Genomic DNA, 26,402 nt, shown 5'->3' with positions numbered 1-26,402 from the left:
GTGCTCTATCAAAAAAGTGACTTGAGTAGAAGTAGAAGTGCTCTTTAAGCACCACACTTAAGTAGAAGTACTAAAGTATTCAACATTTTTTGTACTTAAGTATTGCAAGTAGTCTATTTTAAAATTTACTACTCAAGTACTGAAAGTAAAAGTAGAAGTATTGTGTTATGTAGCTATTAAAGAAAATAGTCAAAAGTTTGAACATATTGTTTTTACTATTTCAAATGATTAACCTAAAGGACAATCACAATTCCTTTGACTGTAACTTCTTGTAAACAAAAAATGGTTACTAGGGTTAGTTAGCCCAATTTGCAAAATGATGTCATTGATAACTTACCCTCATTTTGTTTCAAACCCGTAAGACATCAGAGGGTCATTTAGAATTTTTTGAAGCATCGAAAATACATTTTTGTCAAAAATTGTCTTCTCTCTTCCGTGTCTGTTGTAAGACAGTTAAAAACAAAGCAGTTTGTGATATCTGGTTCGCGAACGAATCATTCGATGTAACCGGATCTTTTTGAAACAGTTCACCAAATCGAACTGAATCGTTTTAAACAGTTCGCGTCTCCAATACGCATTAATCCACAGATGAATTAAGCTTAACTTGTTTAATGCGTCTGACACTCCCTCTGAGTTAAAACAAACCAATATCCCGGAGTAATTCAAACAGTACACTGACTGAACTGATGTGAAGAGAGAACTGAAGATGAACACCGAGCCGAGCCAGATAATGACTCGTTCACGAGTCAAGAACCGTTTCTGTCAGACGCGTCCGATTCGTGAACCGAGGAGCTGATGATACTGCGCATGTGTGATTTAGCGTGAAGCAAACCGACACACAGAGCTTCTGGAACCGAACTGATTCTTTTGGTGATTGATTCTGAACTGATTCTTAATGTAATGAGCCAATGTGCAGTCAACGCCAATGACGCCATTGCATCGAGCGCAAAAGAATCGGTGAACTGTTTTCTTCAACTGGTTTATTGAATCGGACTGTCAGAAAGAACTAACGTTACTGGTCATCCGAAAACCGATGCAACCGGTTCTTGACTCGTGAACGAGTCATTATCTGGCTCGGTTCGGTGTTCATTTCTCTCTTCACAGACAGCAGTTCAGTCAGCACGCGCAGTCTTCTTAATCGCTTGATTCGCTCAATGATGTGCCAGCTTCATCAAACCTGCCATCTACAGTTCTGGCAGTGGTTTGTAATGGAATGATTCGTAACATCATAATTGTAACGAGTAACGATGCAACACATAAAAAAAAATATCGGAGTAAAAGTATTAAACTCAGCGAAAATATGTACCGAAGTAAAAGTGGAAGTAGGAGAAAAAAATAATACTCTAGTAAAGTACAGATACCGCCTTTTAGTACTTAAGTACAGTAGTGAAGTAGTTCTACTTCGTTACTATACATCTCTGGTGCTGAGTTATGAATAGAGGGTATGTGGAGATGGCGAATGCCTAGGGGGGTTTTGGCATGGAGACATGGTGGAATTGGATGAAGGGAGGAAAGGTGATCAGGTTTGGGCTCTCTCTACACATGGGCCTGCTGATAGAGTCCAACGAAACCCAGTGAGACAAGGACCATCAAAGCTTAGGAACAGATGACACATTTCCACCAGCCCATATCCCTCTATCTTCCTCAGACACACAGGGAGGAATGGAAGAAAAGAATGTGCCCCCTTGTTGTTTACAGAAAAGCCAAACACATACACACTCATACACAGAGTACCACAAAGGTGATGGATGATAAGCTGCCAAGGTGAGGAACATTCGCTGTTTGTACCACATCCAAGGGTTGATGGTACAATGCCTAGACTCTAAATCGCTTGGTGGTTTCCATTCCAGCCGTACAATGATAACATATAGGAATGTAGACATTGAAAAGATTGACAGAGAAGAGAAGAAAGTTACTAAAAGGAAGAAAAAAGATTGACCCACAGAGAGTCTGAAATCGACTTAGTTCAGTGGTCAAATCTGTCTCTGCACTCTCAAAAAGAGCTTGACACGACAGTCTCGTGAAGCACTGGTTCATTTCACTAACACTGAGACTTTGTGCTACATCTTATTCTGACACAATGGTGTCAAGCTCGAAACATTATCCCAAATCCATTGACAGAAACAAGTATACAAAGGTTTGAATAACCCTACAGACAACTGTTATCAATTCAACGCAGGCCAACGGGGGCTGGCAAAACTCTACATCCACGTTTCCCAAAAAAGAATCGGAAGCCTGCCAGATGCCCAGAGTTAGCTCCAATCTGTCACAACCTCCGTGAAATGCCAACGTCTGACAAAGCTCTTTTTCCAGGAGCTTAAAGAACTCGACGTGATGAAATGGTTGGTTTCCAATATCCTTCCGACTCCTTCAATGCAGTTTATTCCACTTAGAGAGCAGCATAAATCCCTCGGTTTTATCTTTTTTGAGAAAGAAGGGAACTCTGCAAGGCTGACTTGTAGATGACCCGACAGATATCCAGGCATTCCCTTGAGCTGGAGCAGTCTGACAACTGCGTGATGCTGCGGACCCCAGTTTAGCATGTTTAGGTGGTGCTTTTATTTTAATAGTGGTATTGATTTTATCTAAGCTTTATGGCTTAAAAATAAAGCGGGGCGCACACTACAAAATAACGGCCGATTTTGTCTCCCCTTCTGTTAATCCTAAATTAAGTCCTGATTATCTAGATGGTTCTACATATTATCTTGTCAGATTTTCCTGTGGTGTAGGGTGTGTTAAGAGAGATTGAATCGGCTGGAAGAACATCAGGGCTGCATGGATCTCAAATTGTAAAATAGCCAACATGTTGCATATTTATGATCGAAAATCCTGTTTTGTGGGGGGACCCCTGAGGACACACAAACACACACTCTGTAGATGATCACATGGAATGAAGCCATTACCAGTGAGAAAGCGATCTGACGGAAGATCTCCAGTTCGTGCTGTAACGTGTAAGTCGACGCTCATGCCATCATCCAAACCTTTTTAATTTCTTAAATTTAATTTCTGTAAAAAAACAATCCAAATACAATTATCCATGCCATCCACAAGTTGTTTATGCTAAAGTCACATTAGACTTTGAGAGATTTCAACACACTATTGAAAAAAAAAAAAAAAAACTGTCAAAATCGATGTTTTTTTATGTTATGTGTGTTGTCTCTCACAATTTGAAAGATTTTAAGATTTAGTGTGGGCCAGACTTGGCTAAAGGAATTACTCTAATTGAAGAAGACAGCAGTAGAAAACAATGGAGCAGATTGTGAATGCTATTTTCAAGGTCATAAGAGCATGTGGATGCGGGTTCGGTTGGAATATATAGTGTGTTTAAATATATTAGGTGTTGTTGCTCTTGGAAGGAAGAGAGCTGCCGATAAAATGTCTTCGCACCTTACTTGTGAACAATCATTTGGCAGTGCACTTTGAGAGACTCCCGGCACTTTTCCTCAAACGGCTCTGAAACCACATTCAACATCCAACTTTAGAGCTGAGCTTACTCTGACATAATCAGACCACTCGATCTGATGAGGAGACTGAAAACGGGCATGAGTGACAGGCCCCCGTGGCTGTAACTGTCCCGCAGCTGGCAGACTGCTCCAACGGCCAGCTCTGATTGGTCACTATCTGGACAGGATGTAATTATTGTAGGGACGTGAGCCTGTAGTTCCATTGCAGACAGGAAGCTACTTCCCAGCAGCTCTCAGGGGCCAAGAAAGTGCTCTACTGCAGGTGGCCAGTAAACTGAGGTAACAGATCTTATAAACCAGGTGCAACGGATAACCTGGGCAACAACTGATGTGATGAAATTTGAACACTTGTGGAATTACTAGACTTTTCTACACGAGTCATATCAGGTCAAATTTGACATTAGACGTTTCGCAGCTAACGATGGGGAATAGCTACCGCGCATAAAAGAGCTAAACTAGAACCTAATTCTCTCTGACAAATCTCTAAGGTTTCGTTTCTTACGCGGCACCACATAAAAAAATAGCCTTTGTTCGCCGAGCTTGTTGCTATTTCAAAACACAAGACAAGACATTTTTGGGTCAGTCGAAGAACACAATGCTTTCATGTGTGCTGTATTACACCGAGAGCATGTAAAATTGAGGCGCAGAACCTACAATATCCACAGCTCATCCAGAAATGCAACGGCTCACAGAATATGAAAACATGCGGAGATTGTTTCATCAGATAGGACTGGTTGCTGTTTACCCTTCTGAGGAGGAACACTGTTAAAAGAATTCCGACTAAAATAGTGGGTAAACAAAGTTGCATACGACCTCAAGATCATGATGTATGAAGGTCACAGCAGGTGTTTTACCATTGATCATCCACTCTGTGAACATCAACCTAAAAATCGTCATCAGTTAATAATCAAGCATACTTTCAAACTCAATCAACCTTTGCCCATCTTCACATTCATAAACAACAAAAATGTAAGTCCCTAATGGAATTAATACAGTCATAGTAGAAACCATCCTTTATCTCTTCCTAACAGTACCCTTAATGCTAAGCTACAAATAGACACATTCTGAAATGTCACACAGCACTTAACATTTCATTTATCGCCTGGTAATGCTATAATGATAGGAGCCCATTAGAGGACCATTTGGCTCTATGTGAGGTGTTGAGCTTTAAAAATGACATTTAAGTAAGTGTGGAAATGTTAGATGACAATGACTTGTTTCATGTGTGTTGGAGTTTGGAGTCAAAAGAGTGGTTCAGAAAAAAGAGAAAAACTGAATTACTTTTTAAAAATTCAAAACATTTACGGTCTATAAGTGTAAAGGTGTTCAAGGGAATGATGCATTTAAGCAACTTCTCAAGTCTGATTTTCTTTTAGACAGGAGTAGAGCTGTTTCGGTGCTGTCGAACCCGCTAAAAGATGAGATATTCAAAGAAGAGATGTGGAAAAGTAAGGAAAATGAGGTTAGGAAATGTTTCAAGCCAAATTTAAACCTAAAATTCTGTAGACTTATACCTTAATTTCTGCATACTACAGATGCTTTTATACAAAGCAACTTTGTCATTTAAGTAAGGTAGACATTTCATCAGTTCATGCATTTCCTGGGAATCGATCATTGCTTTAAATAATCATTAGTATGTGCCTTGATGTATGCCTGCTCCATAAATATAACAGAAAACTGAGCAACTTCAGAAATGATCTCACTTTTTGTACTTTTTAAAAATATTCTAGACATGTCCTTGTTGTCCTTGAGTATTCTGTGACTTCAATGTGTGTTGGACTTTTTCATCTTATTTCTGAATTGGATTTTGCCTCACACAGATATAGTAAATAATTACAGTTTGATTTCTAACACTTTGATTTCAGTAGTGAATGCTAATATAAATCATGATGGCCTCAATAATACACAAGGGACAAAATGGAATTGACAATGTAGAATGTGCTGATACAGTAACACCTGAAAAATATCCATTAGAGAGAAGCATTAAATAAACCCCTGCTAAATGTATAAGGAACGACAATTTACTGATATAACCTTTCAGACCTTTGTAGACTTAAACATAACCAGACGATTGTACAGTGTTGCAGCACCTCATGTTGTGTCTCTACATTTTGCTCACTTTTGAATCTTCTTATCTAATGAGCATTTTAACTAGTCCATTAATGCAGTAATTTAGAACATAACAACATTTTGATTGCCGCAGGCCAATTAAGAGCCCACTCTGCAATTCGACCTTTTGCAATTTGAGATGAACATCTCTAATGAATGTCAGGAATCATGCGCCAGAAGCATTTGAGGTAACCACTGAATAAGCGGTTAATTCTGCAAAGCTCATGGTATGTATACCATAAATGGCATTTGTTATAAACCGTCTAAGATGCACTGGGCCCTATTTTAACGATCTAAATGCAATGTCTAAAGCGCTTTATTAACATGTTAAAGGTCCCGTTCTACGCGCTTTTTTGAAGCTTTGATTGTGTTTACAGTGTGCAATATGACATGTGTTCATGTTTCGCGTGTAAAATAACACAGTATTTTTCACACAATTCACCTATCTGTACACCGCTGTTTTCGCTGTCACAAAAACGGGCTGATGTCTTCCTTGTTCTATGAAGCCTCTCCTTCAGAAATACGTAACGAGTTCTGATTGGGCAAGCGGTTCCTGTGCTGTGATTCGACAGCAGCTGAGAGCAGGCTGCCCTCCTGGTAACGCGATTGGGCTAGAACGCACGTGCTGGAGATGTACTTAAAGTCGAGCTGACTGATGTTATCAAGCACACTGCTGTTTTTGTCGTCCCATCTACAGGAGATCACACTCCAGAGTCAAACTCGCAAAGTCCAAACTACCGAGGATGCAAGTCCGAAATCAGCGTACTTTGTATTGAGAAACGCGCACAGAACTACATCACCAGACTATTTGCCTAATCTTCCCAGTACTTAAGACCGCAGTGGAAATGCAGAAAGCAACAGGTCTGGGGGGAAAATAGTTCCTGGGAAAAAAAAAAAGTTCCTGGTACAATTGTGCCAGGTAATTTCAGTGGAAACATGGCATAAGTCTTACTGTGTAAAAGTTTTCACGCCCTCAATGAAAGTCTATAGGATTTTAGGTGGTTTTGATAATCTGGTTTACGAAAAATGTAAGCCGGATCAGAAAATATATAGTAACCCGTGTCAGACCAGTCTGAAGGTCTTAAGCAAAAGTTTGGTGGTTGTAGCTTTAAAACTTTAAGAGGAGATACATTTAAAAATTTGGTCTCAGAAGCAGAAGAAGAAGAAGAAGAAGAAGAAGAAGAAGAAGAAGAAGAAGAAGAAGAAGAAGAAGAAGAAGAAGAAGAAGTTTAAACTAAGTTGTTTAAATCACATTTCAGTAAGTTGGCTTTCTCAAGCTATGTCTCTCATTATGAAGTGCTAATGAATACCTTCTGCAGGTGCTGTTTTTACATTATGTTACAGTGGAGCAATATAAATTTGGGCATATACACTAATTTATCCTGCTCTAGCATGATGTATCATACGCTGTGATCGCATTTATAGTGCACGATAAGGGAGACATATGTTGCTTATCAATTTTTCAGTGGTGGTTACTCATCATCATCATCACTTCTCTCCTAATGGCCTTGGGCTAAAATGGATACACAAGCTATTGAGGCACAGGACTGTACGTCTGGTCAACCACGGCAGTTTCATGGATGCTTTTATCTAAACCAAAGTACAAAGTACACTTATTACAGTAACAATACCCCTAGAAGGAGAGGTTAAGCGCCACACTGGGATGCTTAGGGCTGGGCAATTGTACTTCAGTATTATTTATATACTATTAAACTGTAATATTATTATAATTTGAATTCTGTAGCTATTATTTTTAATACTTGCATATTATTTTTTATTTCCGTTTCAGTATTAGTAATTTATTTTTGTGTGTTTTTGTCATTTCTATTACAGTAAAAAAAAAGTATTATTTATTTACTATTATACTGTAATATTATTTAATTTATGGTTTGAACTCTGTAGCCATTATTTTTATATTATTTTATATTTGCATATAATTTTTTATTTACGTTTCAGTATTAGATTGTTTTTTAAACAGAGTAATAATTTGATTACAATTTTTAATTAATCAAAAAGGTATTAAAAAAAACAAACAAACAAACAAACAAAAAATAAGGCCTGTTTTCCTAAATTGTTTTCAATCAATAAATACAAGATATCTTACTTCATAATAATTTTCATTTTTGCTTACCAATATCACAATACACAGTATTAGTATATATAAAATATATTTAACTAAATGATATGATACATACATTTTTTACTAATACATTTCATATGAATGTTAAGAAATGTATTGAAATACAGAAAAATAAACAACCAAATGTAACAGTGTTTTTCATTTTGCTAATATTAAATCATTGAAGTTTAAATAAATCTGTCTTAATGGATTCATAATGACGCAATCTATAGTAAATGTAATTCTCTCAACATTGTCCTTCTATTAGTTTATTAAATTATGGATTAATAATATATAATAAACAGTATCTTAAAATGTATTTCATCATTTTCCCTAACCTTAAAAATATCTTTTGAAAAGAAAAAGTAGATACAAAATTATATAAAAAATAATATTATTCTGCCAGTGAAATAAATCTAAGCAATCCATCAGGCTTAGCCACTCTATCACACAGATTGCACACAGGGTGTGGTGGGCATTATTATGGATGAGCCACTGATATATAATTCAGAGGAGTGGTGGGTGTCTGTATAAAGAAGACTTCCTGTGTCTTTACTTTGAAACATGCAGGAGAGAAATGTATCTGGTAATCTAGGTGGGGTGGATTTAGAATTTAGCCCAGAATTACACACCACCGCATGCTCACAGTGTTTTCTGTATGTGAATCACACACGTACACAGCTCTCTGCATATCTGGGCGCTACTGATCCTCTCTTTCACAGGCTTTTCTTAGATATAGCCCTAATGTAGGAGTTGCCTCACACAAATGTTTGGTGAAGTGACCAAATGACAATTAACGAAGGCTATCTAGTTTGCTTTCTTCTACACCATGACATAGTGAGTATCTGAATCACTCCAGAGAACCAGAATGTCACTCCATCTGTGAGCCTATAGGGCATCCACTGGGTTGTTGGCAACTTGTCATGCTGGGAACTAAACAGAGGTAAAAAAAGAGATGGGTAAACTATAAATTCTGGGTGACCACATCGTGGTCACGGTAAGGTAGGCCACTGCCTACCAGTGTATGTGTATCCTGATGACATCACTATAGGCTATCATCTGATATTACTACCAAGGATATCACTGGTTATTCCCTCATATAGGTCACACAATCACTATTCAGTTCATACATTAATCTAAGTTCTTGTTAAAGAGATTCAAGAAGGAATAATAAGGTTGAGATCTATAAAGTTTACTAAATGATAAAACAGAGAGAACCATTTAAAAAAAAAAGAGGAATAGAGAGGGAGGCTTAAATCCAGGGGTTCCAATGCAATGCACTTGTACGTAATGATTAGGGATTTGGGATTATTTTCATAGTCGATTAATCTGTTAAATATTTTCTCAATTAAACGGTTAGTTGTTTGGTCTATAATAGAAAAATGTTGATCAGTGTTTCCCCAAATGCCCAGGAATGGTCCTCAAATGGTCCTCTCGTTTTGTCCACAACTCAAAGATATTCAGTTGACTGTCACAGAGGAGAGAAGACACTAGAACATATTCACATTTAACTAACTGGAATCAATTTTTTTTTTTTTACTTTTGTCTTTTATATATTTTATCAATGACACAGACAACTTGCAGTCTGTGCAGAAGGACATCCTTTTGGTCACGTGGTTCACGTGAGATGATTAACAGCTTTACAAACTAATGATATTACACTGATGTCATAGCTGACGCGAATCAATAAGAGGAGAGTAATCGCTAGCTCTGGTAGCTGTTTTAGCTCTTCAGATAGCATAAATAAGTGTAAAATGAATAGAAATGTTATTCTGTATGCCAAAGTATTTTACAAAAATTTCATAAAATTATTATCTATTCAAATGTGCGCACCATTGGACTATAGCCCTGGCGGATCGTGGATATTGTATGTATACGAACACAAATAAATCGGAGATGAGATGAATGGCTGCTGTATGAGTGATGATTTCTATTTAAAATAACGAACGTTATTATTATTATTATTATTAATTGCCGGATGTCCATTTTTGAATCTTGATGCAGTCTGTTGCGTGTCGTTCATTTTGAACGAATCTTTAATATGACTTAGTACTACCGAGTTGTCTTAGAGAGTGAATTGTTCATTTTGTGTTGGCCGCACATGCGCATTACACAACATATGGGTTCTGAATCAACAGGTGAGGTCTGAGTCTTTTATTCTTCCTGTCAGTCCCATAGAGACGGGAAGAGAAAAGATTAGTTCATTTTGCTGAACGAGACTCAAAGATCCGAGTCAGTAAAATGTAGGGGTGCTCCGATCACAATTGGCCGATCGTTAATGCGCATCTCGTCAGTAAAGCCGGTTCTCTAATCAGCGGTTAATTCCATCAGGTGCGTGATTTCACATAGAGCAGCTGTTACTACACAGAGCCGTTGTTAACTGAGAAGATACGCCAAAAAACGCTGAAAATGAAGTGGATTTGCGCATCTTCTCTATTAACAACGACTCTGTGTAGTAACAGCTGCTCTATGTGAAATCACCGCTGATTAGAGAACCGGCTTTACTGACGAGATGCGCATAACGATCGGCCGATCGTGATCGGAGCACCCCTAGTAAAATGATCCGAACTTCTCACTACTGGCAACACCACAAGCGATTGGTCAACACTGACAAGTTGCAGCGCAATATGAAAGACTTCATCTTTAACAACAAACAACCTATGAAACTAATAATGAACAATATGAAACTAAAACGGCATAAGCTTAATTTAAAATGTCATAGGAACTGTAGGCTATTTGGAGGTGGATAAACTCAATTTAGAGGTGGATAAACGCACTTTGGAGGTGGGTAAATGCTATTTCCGAATTTTGGGAGGTGCGTAAACGTGTTTACGTGCGTTTAGCCTCCACTACATCCCTGGAACCAAAGTCATGTTAAGGGTATAGTGCAAAGGAGGAGAGTGAACTTGATCGACCCATTCTCTCTTGGTCTAAAGGCTGATAATTTGTAAGAAACAAGTGTAAGAAACAATATAATTACTGTTGTTGCAGGCATGATAATTGCTGTAAAGTCTTTCAATGTTAGTAAATATCTAATAGATTTTTACATAATCTGAAGACAATGTGATTGGAACAGACAAGTGTACACAGAGAGCAAGTAGGACCATTGCAGTGGTGCCGTGACCCAGTTGGGAGTGAGGTTTACTGGGGTGAGTGTAAAGGAAGCCAGCTACTATGAACTGTGCAGCCAATAGGACCAGTTGCAGCGGAACAGACAAACACAAGCTCCACATATTCCCTCTTTTTCAAAGAGGATACTTGCACATTATAATTCCTTTGAATCTCTTTGAAATTCAGTGCGAGCTCCCATAAGCAATCTTCTTTTCCGTTTCCTCATTTCAGTGGTCTAGAATCCAAATATAATGGGCTGTACATAAGCACATCAGCTAATATATATATATATATATATATATATATACACACACCGTTTGGTCTAAAACAGCATCTGTCATTGTGCATTTTCAAATGATGGTTCACTGTCATTTGCTACTGTATTTGGCCTCCAAATAACCATAAATACAGAGCAGCCAAGATGCTTTTGATTCAAGAAGCCTTTCATTATATGGATAATGGACATGTTGGGATAGAAAAAACCTTTTCTATTACTTTACGGCGCAACCAAATGCAACAAAGTTGAATGAAAACAATGGAATTAGACAATGGATTCAATCCAATATGAGTGATATCTGACCAAAAGGAATATCAACCTACCAAATCACACTTATTACAGAACACTGAATGAGGCACCAACTTCTAAATCCTTTAATACTGATTGCAGAAAAGTCTCCGGTCACTTGAGACCAGACCATTCATTTCCCAAGGCCATTAGAGATTGACAATCCTTCAGTCTCCGTTTTTAAAGACCTAATTGTGAGCACAGCCAATTTTCTCTGGACTCAATCTCCTCTCTTGTTCAGTAATGCACACTATTACCCTGAATCTCTTGATGCCAAACGTGCACCCATACCACCGAAACACTGCCGACAATGACTATTTTAGTCCTACTGAGAGTGCTGTGTTTAAACAATGCACTTTAAATTGTTCACCTTGCATAACGACTTTCTCAAAAATAAAACTCACACAATCTTTATGAAAAAGGACATATGCAAATAAAAAAATACTCAAATATAGCCAAATATTATGTACTACATTGTACTGAGTTGAGGTGCTATTACAACAAATATCATCTAGCGGCAACACAACAAACACTGTAAGACGTGTTTTCTTCTTCTTTTTTCTTTTTTTTCTTGAGTAAATTAAATGAAATAAATTAGAATATAGTGACCTATGACATTGTATTATGTCAAATATCAAAGTTTATTATTATCCTTTTGTTGTGGACACAGTATTTTTAGATCTGTGGAGTAGTTTTGATAGGAAAGTTGGCTCAAAGGGACCCAAGTGGCATGTTGTTACAAGTGATTTTTAAATATAATACTTATTGCAATTGATGGGGTTATTATTTAATATTTTCATTAATTCAATGTACATTTCACACATCTTCACTTTCATTAAGCATATAGGCTATTTGAGTAAAATCATTACATTAGCTGTCATAGTGTTGCTTTCATGACATATCTTCATTAAAATATGTAAATATTCATTTGCCTGTATATAAGTCAAGAGGTAATTTTACCTTTTCTAAGAATCTCTTTTACCGTTATTCTTCTTTGTCCATCACTGGTCTTACAATTCCTTTTATTTATTACCACTACCTTATATTTTATGCCTATAACAACTAAATTAGCAAATGTTTCTATTTATTATCCTTCTGCACATGCTAATCTTATATCTAAATATTTTGCAATTTTAAAGTATTCTGGAATAATGAAGACTGGAATAATAAATACAGGCATAAACTATATTCAAAATAAACTTAAATAGCAAACAGCTATTTAAAATGACTGCATTACTTCTTTTTTTAAATATCAAATGTATGCAGCCTCAGTAATCATAAGAGACTAATTTCAACCCCCCCCCCCCCCCCCCCCCCAAAAAAAAGGACCTCAAACTTTTGAACAGAAGAGTACAGCGTTTCTACTGACAGAAAACACTCACTGAATGTCTTGCAGTCAAAGCTGGCTGGTGTTAACAGCACACAAATTGATGAATGGTGCTGAAATAAATTCACTTTCACATAACGGCCGATTTCCCATGGGTGCTTTGAGCTCCTGAGCGACTGTGACTTGTGTCTGTGCCTCAATCCACCAAAACAAGTGCTAACACAACAAACACCATTTCCTACAATCAATAAATCCACGTGGTGCTCATTCTATTACCATTATGTTCCACACAATTATCTTAATTAACATCTGGCATGGTTAATGTGCAATTTGAAGCGAGCACTTCCCACTACAGAATTACAACTGTTACTTCGCCCCCAACAACAGCACATCTGTCCACTCCAAGGGAGGTTGGTGAAGGACCGGTGCCAGGAGGGCATTATGTTGGCTCAACACTGGCAGAATGTTGGCTGATCTTGCCAGCTTGCTCGCTTCCTCCAATCTGTGTCAGTGTCACATCAAATCCCCTCGACTGGTCTCTCTGTCCCTTTTGGCGACTGTAGTGGCCATGCCAGATTCGGTACCTGGGTGTTTGCAAACACTGAGCAAAAGAAAGCACTCTACCCATATTCTGTGTTGTAGGGACTGCTTGCCAAGAACTGGCGCATGTAGCTCACTTGGGAGATGTGAAAAGAAAACATGACAAAATACAAATATGGATAGTTTTAGTGCATCTTGTACATGCAAATCCTTGGAATAGGTCTGGATGAAGACCAAAATTAGATCAGATCTTTTCATCATTTACACCACTCTGGTTTTACAGGGTTTTTTTTTCAATATACATTCACTTTGGTACTATTTTCACAAGTAAGGTGTATCTTTTTTTATTAAAAAATAAAAACTAATCACACTTGTGACATCTGTAGTCCAACATTCAAAACCAATCTCATGCTTTCATTACAATTATATGTTTTCAGTCAACATATCATTGTGTCAAAACATAAGATTATTTTAATATACATTGAGAACATTTGATTTAATCACCAAAACACAACAGTATGATCTTCTTTCAATGTTGAACTTTTATCATTCAGTTCGTTCAAGAGTAAACAATGCAAGATGCATGCTTCAAACCACCGTTGCTGCTGAAATAAATACACGCAATAATTGTGATGCTAGAAAATACATTTACATGACCTAACTTGCATACTTCACATAAAATCCATAATGTTTGTAAAAGTATTGGGGAGCTGCTTACACTGTGAAATGAGCTGTGAAACAGAGTTAATTTGCCAGAGAGCAGAAGAGAGTCAGCCAGCGCGCGCACTGAACAGAACCTGGTGTTTCCGATGACTCATCTGAATGCCTCTGATTGGCTATGGCATTCCTAAGCTCAACAGCTGAGCAAAAAGTGAGCAAAAGCTGACAAAATCACCCCAAACCTCTCTTTGAGGATGTCTTCGATTTGTAAAACGTGCTTTGCAATTTGTGAACATTCAGCAGGATACAAGGGAGAAGAACTGATCAGAGATTGATCAGAGACGTATCAGAAGAAGGGAGACAGATGGCATCAAATAGAGTATTTAATATTACATTATGCCATGAGATACTGTATATAAAGGCATTACCATGGTCTGTACATATAACTCACATTCCATCTGAAAAGTTCAACTGGAGTATTCAGTCATATGGCACAATGAGGACATTTACTGCATTGACAGTAAACTCTGTTCTTGCACAAAATATAATTCTTAATTTAAACTGAATAACATAAACAGGAATGTATGTATGTAATCTTGTTTTTTTTTTTTTGCATAAAACTGTGTTCTGTAGCTCAAACTCAAGGTCATGGGTTTGATTCCCAGGGAATGCATGAACTGATAAAATGTATACCTACAATAAAATCTAAGTCATTTCTGTCTGCATAATGCATACATGTAAATGAAATCATCACTTGGTGCTCAGTTAAGGTTAATGAATGCATAAGAACCCCTAAGTCTGAAGTCTTTACCTTGGAATAATTAATTGGGTTCTTGTGATGTTTGTATTGTAGATTCCTTAAAATATTTATATGAAAAGAAGGTGTAAAAGCATGTCATACTTATGTGATACCTTACTAGATTAGATTAGATTAGATTCAACTTTATTGTCACATGCACATGTAGGTACAAGGCAACGAAATGCAGTTAGCATCTAACCAGAAGTGCAATAAGCAGTAAGTACAGAATAAAGGTCTATAATATGTACAATAACTATACAGGTAAGTATTATGGACATAATTTACAGATATTAAATACTATAAGCACGATATACAGATAGGTGTACTATGAACATACTATACAGATGGGCTATGTAAAAGTGTATGTACACTATAGGCAGAACTATGAACATAATTTACAGTATTGCAATGGACAGTAAAGTGCATAGAAAATATTACAATGTGCAAATGGATTATACAGTGTTCCTGGATGAACAGACAGTAGTGCAAGTAATAACAAGTTACTGTTTTTTGCTTGTTGTGAATAAATAAATAAATCAGAGTGTTGAAGAGGGGGAGGAGTCTATGTGTGGTGTGGGGGGTGTTGAGGGGTGTCAGAGGGCAGAGTTCAGCAAGGAGACAGCTTTAGGGAAAAAGCTGTTCCTGAATCTTGTGGTCCTTGTTCGGAGGCTTCTGAAACACCTCCCGGAGGGCAGGAGGTTAAACAGTCCGTGGTCAGGGTGAGAGGAGTCCTTGAGAATGCTGCGAGCTCGACGTAGACAGCGTTTCCTCTGGATGTCCTCAAGAGCAGGAAGTGGTGTCCCTGTGATTCGTTGGGCAGTTTTCACCACCCTCTGCAGTGCCTTGCGGTCAGCCACTGATCAGTTCCCATACCAGACTGTGATGCAACTGGTCAGGATGCTCTCGATCGCACACCGGTAGAAGTTCACCAGGATGGATGAAGACAGCTGGTTCTTCTTCAGTGTCCTGAGGAAGAAAAGGCGCTGGTGAGCCTTCTTGACCAGGCTGGAGGTGTTTGTGGCCCAGGACAGTTCCTCCGAGATGGTGGTTCCCAGGAACTTGAAGCTGGAAACACGTTCTACTGCCAGCCCGTTAATGTGGATGGGGTCATGCGTGCTTCCATTCTTCTTCCTGAAGTCCACAATGAGCTCCTTGGTCTTATTGGTGTTAAGGAGCAGGTTATTGTCAGTGCAACATGTGGCCAGGTGCTGTACCTCTTCCCTGTAGGCAGTCTCATCGTTGTCACTGATGAGGCAAATCACCGTGGTGTCATCTGCAAACTTAATGATGGAGTTGGATCCAGGCACAGGCTTGCAGTCGTGGGTGTAAAGGGAGTAGAGGAATGGGCTCAGCACACAGCCCTGTGGTACGCCAGTATTAAGTGTGATGGTGGTGGAGTGGGTGTGACCTGACCGAACATGCTGAGGCCTGTTGGTCAGAAAGTCCATAATCCAGTTGCAGAGGGAGCTGTTAATGTCCAGGTCTCCAAGTTTTGTGGTCAGCTTGGAGGGAATGACGGTGTTAAATGCTGAACTGAAGTCAACAAACAACATCCTAACATACGTGTTGTTATTGTCCAGGTGTGTGAGTGCAGAGTGCAGCACTGTGCATACTGCATCCTCTGTGCTCCTATTTCTGCGGTAGGCAAATTGGTGTGGGTCCAGTGTGGATGGGAGGCAGACTTTGAGGTGTGCTAGGACCAGTCGCTCGAAGCACTTCATAACGATGGGTGTGAGTGCTACGGGGCGATAGTCATTCAGGCACGTTGGGGAGGAGTGTTTCGGTACTGGCACAATGGATGTGGACTTAAAACATGTTGGCACAGTTGCTTGGGTGAGGGACAGGTTGAAAATGTCTGTGAAGACCCCTGCAAGCTGCTCTGCACATGCCCTAAGCACACGTCCAGGAATGCCATCCGGGCCAGCAGCCTTGCGTGCGTTGATCCGGCTCAGTGCAGTGTGGACATCTGAGGGGGTGAGTTTAAGGGGTTGGTGGTCTGCTGAGGGTGAGATTTTGGTGGCCGTCTCCTTGCTGTCGCTGTTGAAGCGAGCATAAAAGTCATTTAGCTCGTTAAGGAAGGAGACGTCCGTGACTGTTCGTGTGGAGTTGCTTGACTTGTAGTCACTGATGATCTGGATGCCCTGCCACATGCGTCGGGGGTCAGAGTTGGAAAAGTGTTCCTTTACCTTCAGCTTGTAGCAGTACTTGGCCTTTTTGATGCCCCTTTTCAGGTTAGCCCTGGATTTACTGTAGGCCTGAGCGTCGTCTGACCTGAAGGCAGCGTTGTGGTCTTTCAGCAGAAGCCGAACCTCCTTGTTCATCCATGGCTTCTGATTAGGGTATGTTGTTATCTGTTTTTCTGTTGTTACACTGTCAGTGGTGGAGTTGATGTGATCCAGTACAGAGGAGGTGTAGATATCAATGTCTGTGTGAGAGCCACAGGCAGCCTGTGAAGCAAACATACTCCAGTCAGTGTGTTGAAACCTGTCTTGAAGTAAAGAGTCAGCTCCAGTTGGCCACACTTTGATGGTCCTCACTGATGGCTTCACACGGTTGATGAGGGGTGAATACTTAGGGGTGAGAAACAAAGAAAGGTGATCAGACTGTCCGAGGTGGGGGAGGGGGCTCGCGATGTAAGCTCCATTGATGTTTGTATAAACATGATCCAAAGTTTTGTCTCCTCTGGTGTGGCAGGAAACATGCTGGTGAAATTTGGGGAGTACTGTTTTTAATTTGCAGTGATTAAAATCACCCGCGACAATAAAAGCAGCCTCTGGGTGAGCAGTCTGTTGTTTACTAATGGCTGCATGAAGTTCGTTCAAAGCAAGCTTGGCATTAGCATCCGGTGCAATATAGACTGCGGTTATTATGGTGGAAGTGAACTCCCGTGGCAGATAAAAAGGTCTACATTTAACCATGAGAAACTCTAGGTTAGCTGAGCAGTGTCTCCCAACAATGACAGTGTTCGTACACCAAGCTTTGTTGACATAAATGCACAATCCACCACCTCTTGTCTTGCCGGAGTCATCTGCCGTTCTATCTGCCCGGAGCGTGTAGCGTCCTGCTAGCTCAATGGCATTGTTGGGTACGTCGCTGTGTAGCCATGTTTCCGTGAAAACCATGACATTTTACTACTACATAGTTCTGACAAAACAAGATGCTGTGACTGAATCTTAGTTATTAATGCAAACAGTCAGCTTGGTCTTGGAGTGTAAATTGTGCCTCATGCAAGATATTCCAAACCCCTTTCACTTCCACAAAATCAGTTTAGCAGAAAGTTCATGCTGCTCTTATTCATATAATAAAGTGCAATATTGCCAGCATTTTAATTTGTAGGTTAACTAAGTTGAAAGAATAGCTTGGAGGTCCTCACAAATCCAATCTCCAGATTGTCAATTACAGTAAAATGAGAAAAGAGAAACCAAATGAAGAGAGAAAAAACATTTCAAAGCACTGCTGTATCTAAAAAAATACGACAGCAGCTGTTTTCGCAAGAAGACTAGAGCAAATACCTGCACATACAGAGAGATAATACGTTATTTCAAGTCTGCACTCTCCCACACATGAACACATACGCAGTCGTAAATGTCAGTGATGGCACTGCTCTCCACCGCAGACTAATGAAGCGACTTATTTTCATCAGACAAACAAAAGCCCTGCCATTAATAACAATAGATAACAAAAGAAATGTACTTGCTATCTTTATGATATTTCCTAGAAAATGCCTAGGAATGTCTTTTTTGTCAATCAAAACATAAATTGCTAAAGACAGATAGATAGATAGATAGATAGATAGATAGATAGATAGATTTATTGATTGAATGATAGAATGATAGACAGGTGGATTTAAATGATGTTGCATCTTCCTGCTTTTCAGCATCTTGCACCATCAAAAAAAAAAATAAAAATAAAAAAATGGCATGTCAAGTTAGAAGTAGTTCAGCTTTGAAAAACGCCCCCTGGGAGCCCTGATTTGAGTTCCATTCTGCTGCGCTCCATCTAGCTGTCTTTGAACACAAGAACACGTCCTGTGTGAACAGCTTCTGCTCGCAGTAAATGTGCTTTACATGGTGCCTGTAGCTCAGGTGGGACTGTGCTGACTGCAGACTCAAAACACAACACAACAACAAAATACACACACACACACACACGTTTGTTTTTGTGAAAAGTGGGGACATCCAATAGGTGTAATGGTTTTTATAATGTAGAAACTGTATATTCTATCGCCCTTCACCAACCCTACACCTAACCCTAACCCTAACCCTCGCAGGAAACTTTGTGCATTTTTACTTTTTCAAAAAAACCTCATTCTGTATGATTTATAAGCGTTTTGAAAAATGGGGACATGGGTTCTGTCCTCATAAGTCACCCTCTCCTTGTAATACCTGTGTCATACCCATGTCATTATACAGAGTTGTGTCCTGATATGTCACAAAAACATGCCCACACACACACACACACAATTGTTTTTGTGAAAAGTGGGGACATCCCATTTTATGCATTTGGGTCATATGGATTTATGAAAAAATCGGAAATAAACCACCTTAGTTTACATTAAGGAAGTCATAAAATCATCTGTAAACAAAGTGTTTTGTGTTTGAGTATATATCCTGGATGACTTGAAGTGAAACACTCCATCCTTCCCCACTGGGGAACCTTTAATGATCCCAAATTGCTTTTGTTATTGCGGTGCTGATGTGGATGCTATGAATCGAAGAATTGATTGCTTTGTTTGTGTGCCTTGGCCAATCTGAGAGAAAGCGAGAGAAAGAGAGCGACACACTTGAGTGTTCAGTCTCATTAGTCTCCTTGAGCCCAAACTCATCCTTACACAGCACATTTCCACTCGACCCGACCCAGTAACCCACTCTGGCTCTGCTGCAAGCTCACCACACCAGACTGATTTACGGCACATCCTGCCCACGCTCACCTTTCTTGTCCCCGAAGAAGAGGGTCTGTTGTGCTGGATTCGACCACTGGAGGGAGGTGTTATCATTATAGTCCACTCGGCAGGTCATGTTAGCCGTGCTGCCCTCGACCACCGTCACATTCTGGGTGATGGGGAACTGAGCCTGGCTACCTGCAGAGAGAGAGAGAGAGAGAGAGAGAGAGAGAGAGAGAGAGAGAGAGATGGGTATATAAACAAAACACTGTTACACAGAGGAGGAGAGAAAGCACTAGTGGGAAAACCTTTCTCAATATAGTTACTCAGAATCAAGCCGTAGGGTCGTCATGAGGGTTGTATTATTAACTGCATCATCATGAAATAGAGATTTTCATTCCTAGATGATGGTTTTGGTTAATACAGCATTCCAACCAGACATTGTTGAGGAAGCTATGTTACTGTAGCTTGCTAAGCTAAATGAATCATGGTTTTACTACAAATAAAACCAAAAACCACTGTAACCACAAATGAAAAATGGTTTTGATACATTAGCCACAATTTAATCATGGTATTTGTAGAAAACTGTGGTTTTAAAAATGGTAAACAGTCTGCCAAAAACATGGTTCCTTCTCATTTACTACAATAAAACCATTTTTTTTTAGCTCCATAAGATAAGATGAGATGTTACATATTATTGCTAACATAAAAAGAAATCATAATAATAATAAAAAAATAAAATAATAAAAAAACTGCTCAAATCAACACACTTTTAAGGGCAAACTTTTGAACATTTTGTTGAATTGGTAGTTAATTCCCATGAATTGATACAATCTCAATCTCATCTGTGCATCTGCTTATGCTCCACTGATGATTCGATTTGGGGTGGGCCTTCAGGCTTCTTTCCTTCCTTCCTTCCATTATTATTATTTTTTTTCTTTTCTAAAAACTGTATTCAGGACAGCGCGAATGAAGTGAATCATTAGAATTAATCAGTCCTTCCACTGTAACATATAAGAGAGAAACAGAGAGTAGTTTAGATGTGCATATTTGAGTATTTTCTAAACCGAGGTATTAAAAATTTGGTCATACTACGCCACTAATCGTTAGTTAAAGCATATTGTTTGTGAAAAATCTATGCTACTTAAAACAGCTTCTGTCCACGCTACTGAAAAATATATATACGTTAGTATACTAAGCATCATAGAAACATCTTTAACAAAATGTTGTTGTACAGAAAAGGGCTGAGTGAAGATTTTGTACAACCCAACAACATATGGATTTGGATCAACATGAAAGTGAGTAAATAATGACACATTTTTCATTATTTGCTACATATTCTTAGGTAGTTCTTAGGTAGTACATAATAAATGATAGCTCTGCTGCAGTTTGTGGCTACGGTGGTCTAACAACGTTCCTTTGCCATGTTAGTATTCAGGAAGAGCTAAATTGGTCCAGCTTTCATTATTGATCCTACTGAATACTACATATAATAGGAGTGTGTGTTAAACCTGTTCCACTCAAAATGATGGATTATTGCACACATTTAGCACAGCGTTTGGGTAAGTGAAACAATGGCGTAATTCTTTGCCTCTCTCTCTCTCTTTCTGCTCATTCTGACTTGGGATCAGCAGTAATTGGTAGCATGGCCTAATTAGAGCTAGTCATGTTCGGCAAGGGAGACACTGCCACTGCAGCTGGGTGGCAAATTGACACATAATCCAGACTATGGTGGGCCTTCGATCTGAGTTAGCGACTGTCTTGTGTCTCATCTGGGAAAGGGGGATGGAAAGTGTGTGCATGTATGTGTGTAAGGGGCATAGGGGACATCCAAGCCAGGCTTAATCACCCAGCCTCAGTGGATTCTGCTCGGACTTATTCCGCATTTGTTTTTCCTTGTCTTGCTGAAAAGTCACCTAATTGCATTCTGGCTGCATCTCAACTAGGTCTTTCTTTGTTTTTTAAGCTATTTAACTTGAGGGAAAAATCTCTCTTTCATACCAGTGTTACAGGTAGTGTTGTACAGCAGTATTTAAAGTGAACAATGTAACTTTTCATATTTATTGTATAAACATACAGTAAAATCTGTAATATTGTGAAATATTATTCTAATTTAAATGAACTGTTTAAATATATTTTAAAACGTAATTTATTCCTGTGGTCAAAGGTAAATTACCAGCATCATTACTGCAGTCTTCAGTGTCACATTACATATATGTAGCATTATTAATGTCATTACTGTTACTTTAGATCAATGTCACACATCATTGTTTAATAAAAAGTATTAATATATATATATATATATATATATATATATATATATTAGGGGTGTAACGATACGCGTATTCATACGCATTATGTACCGAACGGTTTGTTTGACTAATTAACTATATTTGGAAAATAAATAAAAAATTGTGAAATATACTGATATGCGTTCAACAAGGTAGTCCAATAACCTAAACGACGGAACAGGCAACACCCCTGACACCCCCGAAGAAGAAAAAAAACACCAACTTTTATGTTTATGTTAGGCTACTCAGTCAGGCGCTCGCTCACTCAGTACGCGCTGAAGGCTCGTTGCAAATTTATCTGTCAATCTTTTCTTTTTGCTGCATCTAAAACGTACCGAACCGTACCGAACCGAACCGTGACACCAGTGAATCGTATCGAACCGAACCGTGAATTTTGTGAACCGTTACACCCCTAATATATATATATATATATATATATATATATATATATATATAAACTTTCGGTTCCACTTTATATTAGGTGGCCTTAACTACTATGTACTTACATAAAAAATAAGTACAATGTACTTATTGTGTTCATATTGTATTGCAAAACACTTTTGCTGCTCTTGAGGTGGGATAGGGCTAAGGTTAGGGAGAGGGTTGGAGATATGGGTAAGTTTAAGGGTGGGTTAAGGTGTAAACTAGACTAGAACTAGAGCCCCAGATACAGATCCCCTGTAAAGACCTTGTCTCAGAGGAGCACCAGGACAAGACCACAGGAAACAGATGATTCTTCTGCACAATCTGACTTTGCTGCAGTCTGGAATTAAACTACTGGTTTTCGTCTGGTCAGAGGAGAACTGACCCCCCAACTGAGCCTGGTTTCTCCCAAGGTTTTTTTTCTCCATTCTGTCACCGATGGAGTTTCGGTTCCTTGCCGCTGTCGCCTCTGGCTTGCTTAGTTGGGGTCACTTCATCTACAGCGATATCACTGACTTGATTGCAAATAAAAACAGACACTATTTCAACTGAACAGAGATGACATCACTGAATTCAATGATGAACTGCCTTTAACTATCATTTTGCATTATTGAGACACTGTTTTCCAAATGAATGTTGTTCAGTGCTTTGACGCAATGTATTTTGTTTAAAGCACTATATAAATAAAGGTGATTGATTGATTGATTAAAGTATGGGTCAACAGTGTAATTATAAATGTAATTGCAGCAATTACAAGTCGTTTTTTTTTAAATATAAGTAAAATGTAAAAACATGTATGTACACAATAAGTACATTGTACTAAATTATTAATTAAAATGTAGGTACATAGTAGTTAAGGCCACTTAATATAAAGTGGGTCCAAACTTTCTTACAAATTAGCATGATAAATATTCATTTTGCTAAATTTTATATTCTGTCTAAAATATCAATAATATATTTATACAATATAGTAAATATATTAAAATAAACATGCTATTATATAAATAAAATAATACATAACATACAATTATATACAATATTAAATAAATCTAAATATATTTGGACAGAATACCTAGTTCTCATCATCACTGTTGAAAACATTTGTTCTGCTTAATATTTTTCTGGAAATTGTGTTATGTTATTTAAGGATTATTTGATGAATAGAACATTCAAAAGAATTGCATGTATTTGAAATATCATGTTTTCGTAGCATTATTGAAGTCTTTGCACACCTTTAATGCATCCTTGTTCAATCAAAATATTAAAATCTACTGTTTTTACAAATTAGCATGTTTTCTAATATATTCATACGATATAGTAAGTATATTAAACAAATTAAATATTATATAAATAATGTATACATAATACTGTAAATATACATATTTTTAGACCGAATATCCCGCTCTATTTATGGCTGAATGGCAGGAACTGTAAAGTGGCTCGTAAATCAGAGTGTTAGCATGCATGAAATTATTCACAAGCTAATACTCCGTCTCGTGGCAGTAGGGGATCACCGTGTGGGCTTCCCAAAAGCACCAGGCACTGCTGCGTTCTCCTGAAGGTGACATTGGGATCCGTCTCATTCAAGGCACACATGCTATGGACGTGTTGTACCGACCGCGGCGTCGACTGCCTCCTTCATTATTCCAGAACAACATGAGCACATGAGGTGTGAGGTGTGCTTGAATCTGACAAGTGTGTGAATGTTAAATAATTATGCTTGCTTATAAATCAAGGGATTCGACTAAAAAGAGGAAACAAATCAGAACAGACACTGGGCTTAAGGTGTTTTACTTTTATTACCAGCTACTTTAAAGAAAAAGTGTGTTCAACATGAAATAATTTCCCCTATCCAACCTTAATACACAGACATATATGAGTGAGCCATTTGTAAGGTACATTTGTCCAGAAAGTGTGTCAAAACATCTCAACCAATGGTGTACATTTGGGGTGGGGCTAATTGTTTTTCCAACCAATGGCAGCTGGGGGCGTGTCTAAAAACAGAACATTTATGCATTTCCACTTGAGTGAGCTGTGCTTCATTCATTGCTATCTATCTTTTTCCAAGCAAGTCTACTGGGTTTTAAATTATGGGAGGTCAGAAGAATAACACAACACTCTGAATTTTTATGTGACATTATAAAACATGATTATCTATGTGTTTATTGGAGGCAGGTAAATCCAACATTCACTATTCATGGTAAACTAGATTAATCCCTATTCATGGAAAACTAGATTAATTTTTGAATGTTTTTACACTTTTAAATAAATTTTTCACTGACCGAAGGTTGAAGGGTGAACAGAATAATGTCACCTTGTCATCCAGTTTTTGATTCTTACATTCATAGAGCAAACTTTTCACTGATTGTTTACAGTGTAACAGAAGTTACTTCCAAAAAAAGGTGGATTGATAATGGACTTTTCTTGCTTGTGAAATCTTTCAAAGATTTTGCTAAAGTGAACAAAACCTAAGCAGGGCTATATGTGCTTAAACAACACTTCACTTTAACGGCTGAATTTCTAATTTAAGTTTACAAAATCCATCGTTTCAATGCTTTGCTAGAGAATCCGAGATCTTTTAGAAAGGGAAGAAAGTTTAAATAAGCACTTTAAGCCGATATAACATCATGTTCTTTATCCTAGTCTAAATCTTTAGTAATTACATTTCAAAACAGCCTTTTCCAAAATCCCATAGTTCATCATTTACACAGAAGTGTTATCTTTTGAGACAGGCTGCTGATGTAATAATGTTACCCTAACTGAACTACATTCCACACAGAAACACAGTTTTATCTAACTTTATAATATTTGAGAAAGAAGTTTCAAAGTAGTTATAAAGGACCATAAATCTCAAGTGTTAATAATTTTACATTTAAAGGGAAAGTTCACCCAAAAATGAAAACTATGTCACCATTATTCACCCTTGTGTTGTTCTAATGCTGTATTCCCCATGAAAATAAAACTAATTTACTTTCACAAAGTCCCATTACTTTCACATTAACCCATTATTTAACAAATATCCTGATTAGGCCATTGGTTTCTGTGCTTGACTGCGTGTTCATTAAACTCTATAAGCTCTTAAAAAGAAAGAAGAGGATACGGCATCAGAACAATACAAGGGTGAGATCACAATTTTCATCTTTGGGTGAACTATCCCTTTAAGATAAACTCTGAGATTTCGATGTTGATCTGCTGTAAATGCAAAGTGGATGTCATAACAGTGTGTGGGTCCTATTCAACACAGTTCTTCAATTGAAAATTAGATCCGAACAGCATAATTGAAAATACTCATGTAGCACAAACCATAGAGCGTGCTGCTATGGTGCTAGCAAGGTTATTGGTTTGATTCCCAGAGAATGCTAAATGATAAAAAAGGGTCTGTCATCAATGCCATTTTTGGATAACAATGCTTGCCAGATGTGTGAATGTAAATGTAAAGCACAAAAATCATGCATTATTATTCCTTCCTCTTTAGTTAAATACTATCAATTCAAGAAACAGATAACTGCATATATCATTAAAATGGCAAGACAGTCTCTGCATTCATAAAATTCATTAAAAAAAAATCTGTATTTTTCACTATTACCTTGATGGCTTCGATCTCAGTTCAGAATTGTTGCTCTTATGCCATGAAAATAAAGAAATCCTTTTTAACTGTGCTGGTACAGGAGGATGATGGATCAGCAGCTTAAATTTCACATTTTAGCCCAAACCACTTAAAACAGATCCCAGATCAGCTATTTGCTCCATTCGGCCCTTTATTACAACAGGGCAAAGCTTCAGCATCAGTTAAAAACTGCATAAAGGGCCTTTTGTGTAATTGTGGCCTGTAAATGCTGAAAGCAGACTTAATATGTTTTAGGAACCTGTGATCTTTTTAAGTTAAAACTTTTCTAACAATACAAGTCTTTATTATCACTTTTTTCCAAAGGTTAAATAATGATAATAAAAAAACTTAGAAGACATTACATCAATTATATTTTTTAAGTATTTTTTTTCTGTAATAAGTTGTATTTACTTTCAATGTATCTGTTCAGTTTAATCGCATCACCATAATTTACATCCTCATTGTGTCTATGTCAAATATAGCTTTAATGTAGTTTTTGTTAGCT

General features: G+C 38.0%; 1 protein-coding gene across 5 annotated transcripts in view; it reads right to left on the bottom strand.

The window, feature by feature from the left end:
• Positions 1-26,402, bottom strand: part of LOC113058745 (cell adhesion molecule 2-like) — a 239,526-nt gene that overhangs the window by 33,130 nt on the left and 179,994 nt on the right. For all 5 annotated transcript variants that reach the window (XM_026226928.1, XM_026226931.1, XM_026226929.1 and 2 more), the window contains exon 3: positions 19,625-19,774. In XM_026226928.1, coding sequence (XP_026082713.1) covers positions 19,625-19,774 — 150 coding nt within the window. The remainder of the gene's footprint in view (positions 1-19,624; positions 19,775-26,402) is intronic.

The sequence above is a fragment of the Carassius auratus genome, chromosome 40, assembly GCF_003368295.1.
Source record: "Carassius auratus strain Wakin chromosome 40, ASM336829v1, whole genome shotgun sequence".
Lineage (NCBI taxonomy): Eukaryota > Metazoa > Chordata > Actinopteri > Cypriniformes > Cyprinidae > Carassius > Carassius auratus.
The sequence above is the reverse complement of the archived record's forward strand: the minus strand, read 5'-3'. Positions and strand labels throughout refer to the sequence as shown.